The sequence below is a fragment of the Tenebrio molitor genome, chromosome 6 (genome assembly GCF_963966145.1).
Source record: "Tenebrio molitor chromosome 6, icTenMoli1.1, whole genome shotgun sequence".
NCBI classification, from domain to species: domain Eukaryota; kingdom Metazoa; phylum Arthropoda; class Insecta; order Coleoptera; family Tenebrionidae; genus Tenebrio; species Tenebrio molitor.
The window spans coordinates 6001681-6015040 of record NC_091051.1 but is presented as its reverse complement, the minus strand read 5'-3'; the positions used below and the strand labels follow the sequence as shown (position 1 = coordinate 6015040).

The 13360-nt window shown below is 42.1% G+C and overlaps 3 protein-coding genes across 3 annotated transcripts; 2 read left to right on the top strand and 1 right to left on the bottom strand.

Annotated features, from left to right (window-relative positions):
- The first annotated feature begins 1528 nt into the window (after window positions 1–1528).
- On the top strand, window positions 1529–2762 carry LOC138132675 (uncharacterized). The gene has a single exon (XM_069050277.1). It carries the CDS (start codon window positions 1646–1648, stop codon window positions 2678–2680), a length of 1035 nt encoding a protein of 344 aa, XP_068906378.1. The 5' UTR covers window positions 1529–1645; the 3' UTR covers window positions 2681–2762.
- A 4170-nt stretch (window positions 2763–6932) lies between these two features.
- LOC138132681 (achaete-scute homolog 4-like) lies at window positions 6933–11057 on the bottom strand. The gene is made up of 2 exons (XM_069050285.1): window positions 9997–11057; window positions 6933–9940 (listed from the first exon to the last, which is right to left on the bottom strand). Exons 1-2 carry the CDS (start codon window positions 10363–10365, stop codon window positions 9872–9874), a joined length of 438 nt encoding a protein of 145 aa, XP_068906386.1. The 5' UTR covers window positions 10366–11057; the 3' UTR covers window positions 6933–9871.
- Window positions 11058–11330: 273 nt separating this feature from the next.
- On the top strand, window positions 11331–13356 carry LOC138132667 (alkylated DNA repair protein alkB homolog 8). Its single transcript, XM_069050267.1, has 3 exons — window positions 11331–11472; window positions 11521–12588; window positions 12759–13356. The coding sequence occupies exons 1-3, from the start codon at window positions 11368–11370 to the stop codon at window positions 13323–13325; spliced, it is 1740 nt and encodes a 579-aa protein (XP_068906368.1). The 5' UTR covers window positions 11331–11367; the 3' UTR covers window positions 13326–13356.
- The last annotated feature ends 4 nt before the right edge of the window (window positions 13357–13360 follow it).

The window sequence follows — 13360 nt, the reverse complement described above, 5'->3', positions numbered from 1 at the left end:
AGTAAAATAAAAATTGTGTTGTTATGAAACGTGGCGTGATTTGGTGGTTCAGAATAAATGTTAATTAATGTGTGTTATCACAATATTCATGTGAAAATTAATACACAAATATAAGATCATTGAACCAGAACTGTTTTTTGATTTGTTAATCAAAATCGTATTATACACATTGACATATTGATTAAATTATCGAATACCAAACACAGTCGCAATTCAGACTTTTATCTTGCCCTTTCTGACTCTTCATTAATACCGGAAATAGCTTGGAGGTTAAAAAAATTACTGTTTTTGTGAATTTTTATTTGTCAATCGGAATCAACGCAAAGAATCGGTTTATTCGAGCAGGATCAAAGAGGAAGAAGAAGAATTCTTACATAATGGTTAAATTGTTTATTAGGTGATGAGCAAAATGGGCTTGCGGCTAGACAAAGTTTTGTTCACCTAGTTTCGGCTAGCACCATAATAGCATAAATTATGTCAAAAATAAAACTGTTCAGCACTAATAAAACCCAATTACGCAACTCGTATAAATCAATAAATTTCCATTTCCGGTTGTTACATACATAATGAGTTATTTGCAAAGTGGGTCATTAATTTTTCAGCGCGAAATAGCGAACGCACATTCGTCAATTATTCGTGTCGAGATCGGCGAAAATTCGCTGGAATCCGGACTCCGGTCGAACCATCATCATCACAAAGCGACGCCACGAAAGACCGTCCGGAATTTTTCCCCGTTAAATTGCAAAATCGCCACGAAACGAGCTGATTAAAACGGCCGCAATTTGCCGGACAGGATGTGAAACGTAAAAAGATCTCGATAATTTCCTCTTAAAAGTCCCCATATCCGCTCACCTGTTTAACTGCGCTCTTACCGTCTTATATCATCGCCGTCTTCCTCTGTTGCCGTTTCGAAATCAACCATAAAATAAATGATCAATCAGTTCGTTTGGCAAAAGCGGAAAAACCGCGATCCGGGATATCCTAGATGGAAATTGATTATGAAGAGCGTTCCCACGCACCCGAATTCCAGGTCCGCACCTGCCCCACACGATTTATCGAGATTTTTCGGCGACATCCGCCGCAGAGCTAATGAACCTGGTGAACTCGACCGATGAAACGGAACGGGCGTTTTTGCCGCTTTCAACGACATATTTCCTCCGAAGGCTCATTATTTCTCGTCCTTCGGGCTTCAACAGTCACGCTGATTGCTGGAACCAGTTATGACTTCCGGTATATGTGAACCTCTCGGACGGCCTGCAGGTAAGTATCCAGAGATTTTAATCACAGCTTTCGTTGACCGCTCTCCTCGGTGCTGCGGTGTTATTACGATGGGCTCTGGGCCTCCCATACGATCATGATTTATGGCTCGACCCGGTTCTTATCTATGGGAACTGTTTCGGAAACATTTCGGAGGTGGAGGCGACCGCGGACGTAATTAGTGGGCGAAGCGCGCACATCATGGAGATTTATGCGAAAACGGTTTTTTACACGAACTACACCGTCATTACGACATCAACCCGTTCCCCAAACTGCGAAATCGCAAATAACTCAAGAGGGTCGGCTTTGCCGGAGCTGGTCCTTTCTGACAGCAACGCACTGTCATATGTCAAAACATTTTGGATAGCATTTCGACCAGTTTTTCACAATGCACAATGACAAATCGCACAACACTGTCACCAAGCAAGACTCGACGGAGAAGGCGTCCAGAACTCGTTCTTCAACTTCCTGCAGGAGTTCTGCAGGACTTTCAGAGAGGAACTGTAACTTCACAACGAAAACCGGCTTCGCCATTACTCATTTTTTTGACAGCGTCGCGTTGTCACCTGTCAAAAAGATTTCAAAAGTATTTCGACCAGTTTTTGAAAATTCACACGGAAAACAAGGCTCAACAAAATCACTCGTCGGAGAAGGCGTCCAAATAGTACAGAAACTGTTCCTAAACTTCCTGCAGGAGATCGCCAGAACTGCGGGAAGTTCAGGACTAAAAAGTGCGAATTTGCACCGAAAACTCAACAGAGGCGGCTTTGCTGCTGCTCGTTTTCTTTTGACAGCGTCGCGCTGTCACCTGTCAAAAAAATTTCGAAAGTATTTCGACCAGTTTTTGGAAATGGACGCGAAAACATCGTTCAACGAACTCACCCAGAAAGACTCGACGGAAAAGGTGTCCAGACTGTACCGAAACCCGTTCCTGAATTTGGTGCAAGACTGCAGCGAGAATGCGGAATGTCCGGGAGCGGAAGTTGCGAATTCGCACAACGCAGTCAACGAGGAGGGCTTTGGCGCTGCTCGTTTTTTTCCGATAGTGTCGCGTTGTCACCTGTCAAAAAATTTTCGAAATTATTTTGCCCACTTTTGGAAAATGGACTCGAAAAAATCGCACAACAAAGTCACGAAGAAGGAGTCGACGGATAAGGCGTCCAAACTGCATCGAAACCCGTTCCTGAACTTCTTGCAGGAGTTCCGGAAGAAGAACCTGGGTTTGACGTCGCAGGAAGTGATACAAAAGGCGGCGGAGATATGGAGGAAGATGACCGACAGCGAGAAGGCGCCGTACTGCGAAATGGCGAAAAGGGCGCCGAAGCGCCGCAAGCGTGGAGGAAGACGTGGGCACAGATACTCCAAACATTCTGGATACAGGAGTCGGTCCATGTACCGCAGCCGCTCCCGCTCGTCGCGATAACGCGGAAGTAGTAGTTTAGGCCGCCAAATCCCATGTACCGTTGCGAAAGGAATTGTCAAATAAAACCCAGTCAAGTGTGTAATAGTTTATTGTAAGTACACTGTAGTGACATTCACCCTTTCCTGCTTCTTGTCTTCCTGTATGAAGACGTTTGTTTCTTCTTTCGCCGTTTCGGGGCGTTCTTGGCTTGCTCGCAGTACGGCGATTTTTCGTTCTGGTTCATGTTCCTCCACCTCTCGGCCGCTTTCTGGATTATCTCGCTTCCCTTGAGCCCCGCATTGCTCTTTCTGAAATCGCTGATGAAGTTCAGAAAGGGGTTCCTGTAAGTCTTGATCCTAGTCTTGGACTTGCTCTTTGAACCCTTACTCAACGATCTTCGCTCCATGACATTGTCAAAGTCGTTCATGCATAAATTTTCCGTTTTGACCATTTTCAAAGAAATTGACAAATTTGAGAGACAAACTCGTCGTCAGGAAAACTTCAAGTAAATAATGTTTTATTTAAGCAAAGCAAACTGAGTCTAAAAATCAATACCTCCCCTTCTCATCTCCTTAGACAACTTTGTACAACTTTCAACAGTTCGCCAATTCCTTCGACTTCATCCACACCCCCAGAGAGTGTCACCTAGTTCTGATAACGGCAGCTTCGTTGCCAAAACAAGAGCAACCATTTCCATCGCGCCTAGCTTCGCACGCAACGAACTCGTCTGATAGGTATCGAGTTTCGTATTTTACACGTCGTAAATCACTTTTTAGAGCGAATAGGTTCTATATTACTAACCTGAAAATGTCACGAAACAGGTAAATACCACGATGTTGCACCATTTCTAATTAGACACGTGCAAAGACGGTAAATCGCGTGATTCACACCGGAATTCCTAGAGATCTTCGGGAAAAGAATTCATTCAACCTTCAACAACTCTCTTGACTCACCGCTCCTTCGCCAATCCAGTCGAATTTTTATTTCCCGTTTAGTTGGAAAATCCAGCGAACGAGATTGTTGGCATCGAAAATGGCAAGACGTGGCTGGGAAATGGTGTCACGGAGTTGGGCGGTTCGTTCCGGAGGCGCCGATGCGACTGGCCTGTTTGGGCGGCGAGTTCGAAACCGCCCGCTCTGATTCGCCCGACGCCGCTAAGGGGCGTGTCTCGTGACGCGGTCACTCACATCTCCGGAAAGTCCCGGCGTGCCGCTTCGTGGAAATTGTGATTGCTTTTTCGAAAAATTGTTTACAAACAGATCGAGATTCTGCGAAGTTGTGTACCCACCTGTTGGAGGCGTTCCGGTATTTCATAAATCGAGATTCACGGTTTGGCTCGACAAAAAATAATTAATTAAGGAGTCGAGATGATAATTTTTGTGGACGGATCACTTCCTTAAATAGCTCAGGATCCGCGAATTGTTTATGCGGACTTGACATTTTTTAACATTTACACTTCGATTAGGGAAATTTACAAGAATTTAACCTATTAGTTATCGCGTCAGCGGTAATTATCGCCTGAAATGACTCAATTCGGCTACGTTTCCCTACGAAAAAAATTCTCTTGTTACGCATCTTCGCTAACCTCGTTTCCGATGTTACAACAGATCTGAGAAGTGCAACAACGTGTAGCGGTTTTCTCATCGAGTTATTTAATATCGCGGTAATTGAGCACACGGCGTTGCGATATGCTGAAGAAACACCTACGACCTTTCGGCCAATTTGGGACAATTATATAATCGAATCAACAGTTAGCTGCTTTATTCGGACGCGATCGGCGCGAACCTTCGGCATCTGGGCTGGAGGCGGTGATGTAACAGCGCTACCCGTTTAGGCTCAGCGGCGGCGGCGACACCGATGTCGACCGGTAAAAAACGGATAAGGAAGTGGCCCCCGGGGGCCCCGACACGCTCGAAACCGACGCGAATCAGACACGACCGTCTGGGAGAAGCATCACCCTCTTTGCAGGTGCTCGGGCTAAACAGAAACACTACATTTAAATTGTAGTTTCGATAATGGATCGTTGGATCTCCAAACACTCGAAAACCCTCCCTTTGAAATCGAGATTCGGACGTAGGGCAGGGCGTGAGATCATTTCTCGCATGACTATCAAATGGTCGCGGCGAAGTGTTAAAGTTGACAGAAAATTAACAACACGTCAGACGTAGATAGAAACGTGTCTGCTTAAAAAAAAGGAGATAACCTATCCGCACAAGTGTGGATAACGTTTTTTGAGTTGTACTTCAGACCATTTGATAGTTTTAACAACGGTTAGATAATTTTTTTTTCATTTTCACTTTTATTTTTACAATTCCTTGCGTAGGGGAGCAATACGAGTATCTTAAGAACATATAACAAAATAAAATTAGTTATGTGGGAGTGAGTATACGGTTGGCTTCACAAAAAACGGGAACTGTCAGAAAAAGTTCTGGCAGATTTTATTAAATTTTTATAGTTTGAAACGGCCTTTTAGAATTTAGGTTAAAAAACTGCACTTATGTGTCAGAAATACTACTGTCAAACAGACACAAATTGACAAATTAAATCTCCAATTCACATTAGGTCAAATTTCATTTCCCGGTTTTTTTTGAAGCCAACTGTACAATAAGATTTTAACGAATACATACATAATACACATGAATAAACGTTTTCTGAAGTTTTCAGAACAAACTAAAGAAAAATCATGCTTCTTTGAGAAAGAATCATGTGGAGAGTGATTTTCTTCACACTCTTTCACAAATTAGCAATTCTGAAAAATAATGTCGTGATTCATAAACAGACAAAGGTGTTCTGCGCCAGTGGCGCCGCGGGGCTAGAAATACAACATCTTGCAGCGTAAGCGCCTAGCGGACAAATGACGAAATACACATTTTTAAGATTATAAATCTTCTTTACATATCCAGCACCTGTTGATTTATGTTTGGTAAAACAATAAATGTCCCCGTTAAGCTGTGCGGCTACTGAAGACGAGACAAGTAGCACGACTGAAACGACTATTTTATTTTGTGAAACTGACGCATGGGCTTAGACAAATTTAAATCTAATATACTGCCAGGACAAGAAAGAAATTTGCTCAAGAAAAATATAAAATTTGCCCAAATAGTGGGAAAAAATTAAAAAAAAAAACATAAGATTTTATTTTGCCTTGGATAAGAATGCACAGCGTTGCCATGTGTATGTTCGTTAGAAATTACGGTGTTGGTGAATCTTTAATGTGGGTTTTCCTACATTTTTAAATTTTTTCCAGAAATATGAATATGTATTAGTTTTGTAAGTGACTGTGAAGTACTGAAGTAACTCTCTTAGCAGAAACGTAGATTTTCTCATTATTAAAAAAAGAATGATGGGTATAATTAATCAACTTAAGTAACATAACATTCTTGGTTTACAAAACAAAAATTTCCGATAATAATGCGGAACTTGGAAAAGTGCCCCGAATGCTTGTAACGTTTCCACGTTGAATAGAATAGCTATTTGTGCAATAAGTTAGGAAAAGTGATTTTTTTCCTTACGAGATGCGGGATTTTAATCGAGACGAAGTCGAGATTAAAAACGCGTCGAGTACGGAAAAAACACTTTTCCTACGAATTGCACACATGATTTTTTCTACTGGAGTTTGGAAAATACATAAAATTTGGATATTTTTAATACACTATTAATTATTTCTAAATTAAAAAGCGAAATCAAAATTGTTCTGCTTTCGTTACCATAGAGAAACAATTTATTAATGAAAAATTGTGAAGGCGTTTAAGCTTTTGTCTCAATTAAATACCAGTTTTTACGTTACGTATCCCAGGAGACGACCAAAATTGTGTTGAAATATTATTTCCGCCCATAGTAGGAAATTTTTCACTTTTCCTAACTCAAATTAGTATTACAATGTTGAAGTTTTCCAAACTCTAGTAGAAAAAAGGAATTTCTTTGATTTTTTCTTAAATTTTTTTTTACCAAAAAATAATCTGATACTTTTTGTTGCTTTTTAGTTTTAGATAACACGAACAGATATAAACCAAAAATTATTTTCCCCGTTGAAAGAGAGTTGGACCATTGTAAAATCATGTTTTGTTTATGGAACACCGAAGAATAATGTTATGTAAGCTCATTAAAACAATAAAAAGTCGTATTTGTCTAAGTGAGTCATTAAAATTTTCTGCTTCAATTTTTGGACATAATTTGCAGATTTTTTGCTATTTATGACTGATCATAGGATTTTTGCTAACAGTAAAAAAACGTATACTTACTGAAACAGAAGTTTATTTATTTCTTAATACATACATAACTTCACAAAAATAAAAAACAAATGGTCCAAAATCACAATTCTTTTTTTTTTAATGAATTATCAAATACAGGATATAGATCTTTTTGACTGGACTCTGCACAAATGTTATTTTTCAGCTGTTGGGCTGTCTGGACAATTTTTCCTTCATAGGAAGAAGTCGAGAGACATCAGATCTGGACAACTTGATTTTCGTGTAATTCTTCACTCGAGAAAAATGTATCGTAGGAGTTCCATTGTGGCTCTAGGGGTGCAGGTAGTGGGTCCATTTTGATCAAACAACATCTCACGTCTCTGTCTTTTACCCCCAAAGCGTACAAAGCTTTCAATAATGGTTCCCGCTTTTGAAATCAAAGTCGTACGAATTCGCGTGCTTGTTGGGTCTTGACCATTCCCCTCTTTTGGTTTATTTATGTCTGCTTTATACAAATCGAACAGATTTTTAGTAGTGATGAAATTAGGTGAAAATAATGCGCGGTGGTGTATGTTACTTTATACAGAATGTTGAAAAAAGTGACAAATGTACAAAAACCTAAATAAAAATCATTCTTCAGTTTAGTTAAGCTAAGTTATGGAGGTAACAGGTATACCTATTATTATATTTTTTGTGGTTAAACATAAATTCAAATAAACAAGACATATAGGAACGCGAAAACAAGTATGTATACCCAAGTCATTCTGTTTAAACAAATTAAAAAATATGTTTTGTTTGTGTTATATTTCTTTTGTGTCGGAGCTCAACTTGCTATGCATTTTATTGCCTCACGCCTTACGTTACTGTTACTCTTTGACGAATACGGCAAAATGAGTCACCCTATATATCTAGAGGCCAAATAAACAGAACCGTTTACATCTAGGAAGAGAAATGCGTGTTTTTTGTGGAAATTTAAAGGCAACAAACTGTCAAAACCACAACCTCGGCGCATTTCGTTCCCACCTGTGGGACCGCTCCCTTCGGGAATACCTTCGAAGAGGAGTGCGGCTAAAAAGTGACTTTTATGAGTGGTCATTTGTAGTCTGCGTCCAGGCCGTCACGGTCTCTGGTCGAAACGCGGCCAATTCTCTACGGCGTTATCCAACCGCGTTATCCAATCGATTCCGTTTCCTCGAGTCCCCGGCCTCCAATAATTTAATTATTCTGGTCTAGTTTCGAGAAGGTAAATCACGGCGCGTTACCGGACCCGGCCCGGAAGACCGCCTTAGCAGGGATTCGAATGCGGGACACGGTCTACTTTCCCTTTCCCTTACGTAACGTTGCATAACGCCGACATTCCTCCATACGTCGCGTTGCGTTACGTCGAAAAATCGCCCATCTCTGCGCCCACATATAATCCTGAAACAGGAAGCGACGTCCCGCGCATTTCGATCAGGTCACCGGGAGCACCGCGTGACGTCACGGCGGCGTGGGTGCGCCCCATGGGGGCTTAATCGGCTTGACGCGCGCCGTTCTTCGAGTGATGTCGGCGCGGCGGCGACGGCACGGCCGCCGGGCGGAAGTTTCCAAGTTCAAGTTCGGAGTGGTTCGCGAGCTGGCGGTTCTGAGAAGCAGATGTGTGGGAATACCGTACGGTCCAGCAGTTTTATTTTATATTCAAATAACGTCCACCTAGCCATAAACACCAGATTTATTCACGTCATGGACGTGGATTGTTGTTAGCAAGCGTTCGATTTTGACGGGGAGAATTTTAACAGACTTGCAAACGGAACTAGGGACCGTCGCACCAAAACACGACACCCGCGGAATTAATGCGAGGGTCGACGGCTCCGGGGCTCCCCACGTTCAAAACTACCATCTCACCTGCATCTAGGCAACCCAACATACTCACAACCCAAATTTACCAATAAATTACCTTTCACCCCACAGCCGCCACCGGCCACGGTTCAACAGAGGAGTCAACGTACAAAATAAACGATTTTCGTGCACTTCTCGATGTCCTCATTACAAATTTCATTTCTTTTGAGAAATCTTTTTGAGGTTATATGGTTTTTGACACTTGAGCCAAATACCGAAACGTCAACTGCATAACATGTCACCTAAACTAGACTGAAATTACTTAAAAATGTATTGTTACGCTTATTCCAACATTAAAAAGTTGTTGCTTGTCATAATAGATGTGGCTTTGTAAAACCCGTCGCCTCCCACCGACCCCATCAAAGATAAATTGATGCTTTGCAGTTTGCTTTTCCCTCGGACTATCTTTTTGATTTGTTTTTTAAATAGTATTTTCGAAGACTGTAACAGTCTAGACAGACTCCTCGATGCCCGTGGACTCGAGGGATGTCGAAAAATTCGAATTTTTCTGTCGTCGTTTGGGCGTGAGTTTCGGGAGCCGCATTTCTGGTTAGCACCGTTGCGGTCGGGCCGCAATTTCGCCGTTAATTATGAATATTGATTAAGGCCGCTTTGTTGTAGTCACCAAACAGGATGTAAACATTCCTTACGTGTATGTACATTGACTGCGAATAATATTAAATACTCCGAACTGTAATAACTGATTGAATGCACGTCCTTGCCAGTGCGAGTGATGTCCTTTGGTACGTGAAGATATCCGAAAGGCATTAGCACCATAGCACCAAGCCCCTGGACATGCTGGACACAGCGGACGTGCTTTAATCAACGCATATCGATTAATATTTGCGAAATAAATCATTTTTTCCCACCAGGAATGACAATAGAGTTCGTGCCCCGAGGGGACCAGACGCAATTGGAATGATAAAGAGATAAATGGAATTGGACGCAAGGACGGCGTTTAAAAATAATGCCGCGATGTGGGTGCCCTGACAATTCCATTCTGCATACATAAAATATATATCGTGGAAAAATGCATTCGACACTCTCGTCCGACTACGCCAATAAAAAACACGAACTTTTCTTGGTTAATTTACTTTGAAAAATTAAATGACTAGAAACACAATGTTTGGCAACGGTTGGGACATCATAACTCATCGGCGAAATTGAAATTGTCGAAGAAATCCTCGTGAAGCTTGTGGGAGTAGTAGTGGGACTGCAATTGTTATCGAAATTCACAACTCTGACTACTGCGTTTCGACACTCGCTTACGACTATCTGGTAGTTCCGGTCCTGCTCCAGGAGCTGCTGCAAGGCCTGGATGTAGTCGATGGCGTGCTGCAGCGTCTTCACCTTGCTGATCCTCTTTCCGCGCGCGTTCTCCACCGGCACCACCTTGCGCAGCCTGGCGAAGGCCGAGTTGACCGCCTGGACCCTGCGCCTCTCCCTGGCGTTCCTCTTGGCGACGACCTGCGCCGGCTTGTCTTTGTGCGGCACGTGTTTGTACCCTCTGCTCTTCCCATTCTTCTCCTGGTCTATTGTGGTATTGTCGTCCTCCGGCGCCGTAACTTGAAACCGCTCTTCGTCGACCATCCACGCTGAATACATGCAAGACGACACCGCAGTCGTCGGAGACGACATTGTTCATCTTTTCCTCGCGTGCTTTCGCGTGTCTTGGTCGCGATGGTACTAACCCTTGATAGTATCATTATTGCGCTATCAGTTTCGTTCACCCGCATACACCTGGGCTGGGCGGGTCGAAGGATCATCACTTTTTTACCTTTCAGCTGGTCACGGCGTCGCCAAAATCGGAGTCGAGGGCAGATGATGGGCAGAGGTACAATGGGCCGCAGGGCCACCTGGTTACCGTAATTAACTTGATTAGGTGCTATGATGCGGCAGATGATTCGAGCTTTCCACGGTGGTCAACGCAGATTGCATGTAAATGGCCGTTTTACAAAGCTGTTATTAATCTTTGAGGCCTGTTGGCACTTTTAATGGCGCGAACGGAAAACAATTTAGACGATCATCAGAGGGATTGTTTTTATGTGATACGCTACTGCCATCAGAACAAATCTGTTCTATCTACTACTGTTAACACGATAGTGTTGATAACAAGTGTTGAATAAATAGTCAACCTACGCCACTGGAACAAGATCCATAAACGTCTATTAATATGATAATACGAAACGGTGAAAACTGAGACGCCCCATCTTGGATTTCTACAATCTTTCATTTTCAACAAAGAGCTTAACTGATGGCTCATGTTCGTGTTTGTTACGCCAAATTATTTTTAATAATTGCAGATTGTATCTACGCTGCTTTATGACACTGTTGAGTCGTTAAATACTTCACTGTTGTCCTTTGGTAAAACAATGTTTGTTCCAGTTGACGTTCGTCTATCGAAAGTGTGTTATGCAATCAACAATACACGAGCCTTTTAAACTTAAAAATGTTTATAGATCCGGCAACCAACTATACAATGATATTTGTCAGAAAATGATTATGTAAAATAAAAGAAAAAAAATCATTGAATAATAAAAATTCTCTTTTATGTGGATAACACTTTAAAAAACAACATAACGTTGTCTTAATTGTGGCAATGACGTATGGAACTAGCTTTAACCTCACTTCTTTAACAACATGGAATCGAACAAATTAAGAAAAAAATTCGACAGAAAGTTGCGTAAACACTTGCACATTATCAACAAGGAGACGGGAGTCGTGTGCTCGGAAATTCCAACACTGGTAAAGTCTCTAAATGAAGGAGTTTTTGACATAACCTCACTTTTTTAGAATCTCGGGATTTGTAATGCGGGTCAAATTAATGGGCTGACAGAGGAGATTATCGTGGAGCACTTCTCCGAATACGGCCCCTTGGAACGTATCGTGCTAATTCCGGGAAAATCATGCGCTTTCGTGCGTTACAAAGACATTCCAAGTGCTGTGAAAGCTTTCGATGCAACTAACACTCAGCTGAAGATAGCTCAAGATGGAAAACCGATTTATCTCGCCTACGTGGAGACGCTACCGGAGACAAGTTCTGAGAAAATTTACGACCGTTTGCCGCCTGGTTTGCAGATAATAGAAAATTTTATTACTGAAGAAGAAGAGGCCACATTACTGTCTTTGTGTAACTTTGAGACAAGTGGCGGTATGAAACACCGTCAAGTGAAACACTACGGTTATGAGTTCCGTTACGACATTAATAACGTTGATAAAAACAAACCCTTACCTGAAAAAATTCCAACAGAATGTGGGTTTTTGTGGGACCGCTTGTCATTTAATTTCCGTCCTGACCAGTTGACAATCAACCATTATAAACCAGGACAGGGCATTCCCTCACACGTCGACACTCACAGCGCTTTTGAAGACCCCATCTTGTCATTAAGCCTAAACGCTCCTGTAGTAATGGAATTTAAGAAAAACGAGACGATTTGCGTTCTTTTGCCTCGCCGATCGTTGGCTATAATTTCGGGGGAGTCCCGGTACGCCTGGAGCCACGGCATCGTGCCCCGCAAATACGATTTCTATTATACCGAGGACGGATGCAGTTCTTTTAAACGTGACACTAGGATTTCTTTCACGTTCAGGAAAGTCCTGAAAGGCGAATGCAATTGCAGTTACAAGCTCAACTGTGACTCCCAGAATAAAATAACTATAGAGAGCGCTTTGGCGACGAAATTAGAGAACCAACACGTTCATGACGTTTATGAAGATATCGCGGGGCACTTCAGCGAGACGAGGCACAAACCCTGGCCCAATGTTCTCAATTTTGTGGAGAAGCTCAGGGTTGGGTCAGTCTTGGTCGATGTGGGGTGTGGCAACGGCAAATACTTCGGCCACAACAGTCAAATAATTGAGGTAAAATTTTACTTAAGTTTGGGTTAATTGTGTGTTTCCAGTAATAGAAAAACTAAATTGAATTCGAGTGAAAAGAGATGATTTGCGCAGGGGATAAAATAAGAATAAGACTTTTCGAACTAAAGGTAACGAGATGAGGCAAAATAAATATGATTATTTTTTATTTTTAGTTGGGTACGGATCGCAGCTTGAAATTGAACGAACTCTGCAAGGAACGAGGTTTTGAAGTGTTCAACGGAAACTGTCTTAGTTTACCACTGAAGGACAACACTGCAGATGCCGTGATCAGTATTGCCGTCATCCATCATCTGTCAACGGAAGAGCGTCGTTTGAAAGCTTTAACTGAAATCGCAAGAGTCCTAAGAGTAGGCGGAGAAGCCCTGATATACGTGTGGGCCAAGCAACAGGTGAAGAATGATCAAAAATCCACCTACATAAAACAAGACAGAAAAAACAGGAAGAGCGAGGATGTGGTTAGTGTCACAACAGGCGACTTTTTTGTGGCAGAGGGCGTTCATCTCCCTGTTCACACCAACAGGAGGGACTTTAACCACAGCGACGTTTTGGTACCATGGAAGGTGAAAGGTCAAAGTGAAAACACGTTGCCCAGACTGAGGTTTTATCACGTCTTCGAGGAGGGAGAGCTTGACAGTTTGTGCGGTCAAGTCGAGAATGTATCCATCGTCAAGAGTTATTACGATCAAGGCAATTACTGCGTTTTGTTTAAGAAATTATAAGTTTCAAAAAAATGTTGTACGTTTATTTTTGTATG

What these genes read in the sequence shown, in the direction of transcription:
- LOC138132681 (XM_069050285.1), bottom strand. Translation starts at nt 10,365, where the DNA reads ATGTCGTCTCCGACGACTGCGGTGTCGTCTTGCATGTATTCAGCGTGG. An exon ending in ACCGGAACTACCAGATAGTC is followed by an intron (nt 9,941 to 9,996) that starts GTAAGCGAGTGT and finishes TAACAATTGCAG; the next exon opens with TCCCACTACTACTCCCACAA.
- LOC138132667 (XM_069050267.1), top strand. Translation starts at nt 11,368, where the DNA reads ATGGAATCGAACAAATTAAGAAAAAAATTCGACAGAAAGTTGCGTAAA. An exon ending in GCTCGGAAATTCCAACACTG is followed by an intron (nt 11,473 to 11,520) that starts GTAAAGTCTCTA and finishes TCACTTTTTTAG; the next exon opens with AATCTCGGGATTTGTAATGC. An exon ending in ACAACAGTCAAATAATTGAG is followed by an intron (nt 12,589 to 12,758) that starts GTAAAATTTTAC and finishes TTTTATTTTTAG; the next exon opens with TTGGGTACGGATCGCAGCTT.
- LOC138132675 (XM_069050277.1), top strand. Translation starts at nt 1,646, where the DNA reads ATGCACAATGACAAATCGCACAACACTGTCACCAAGCAAGACTCGACG.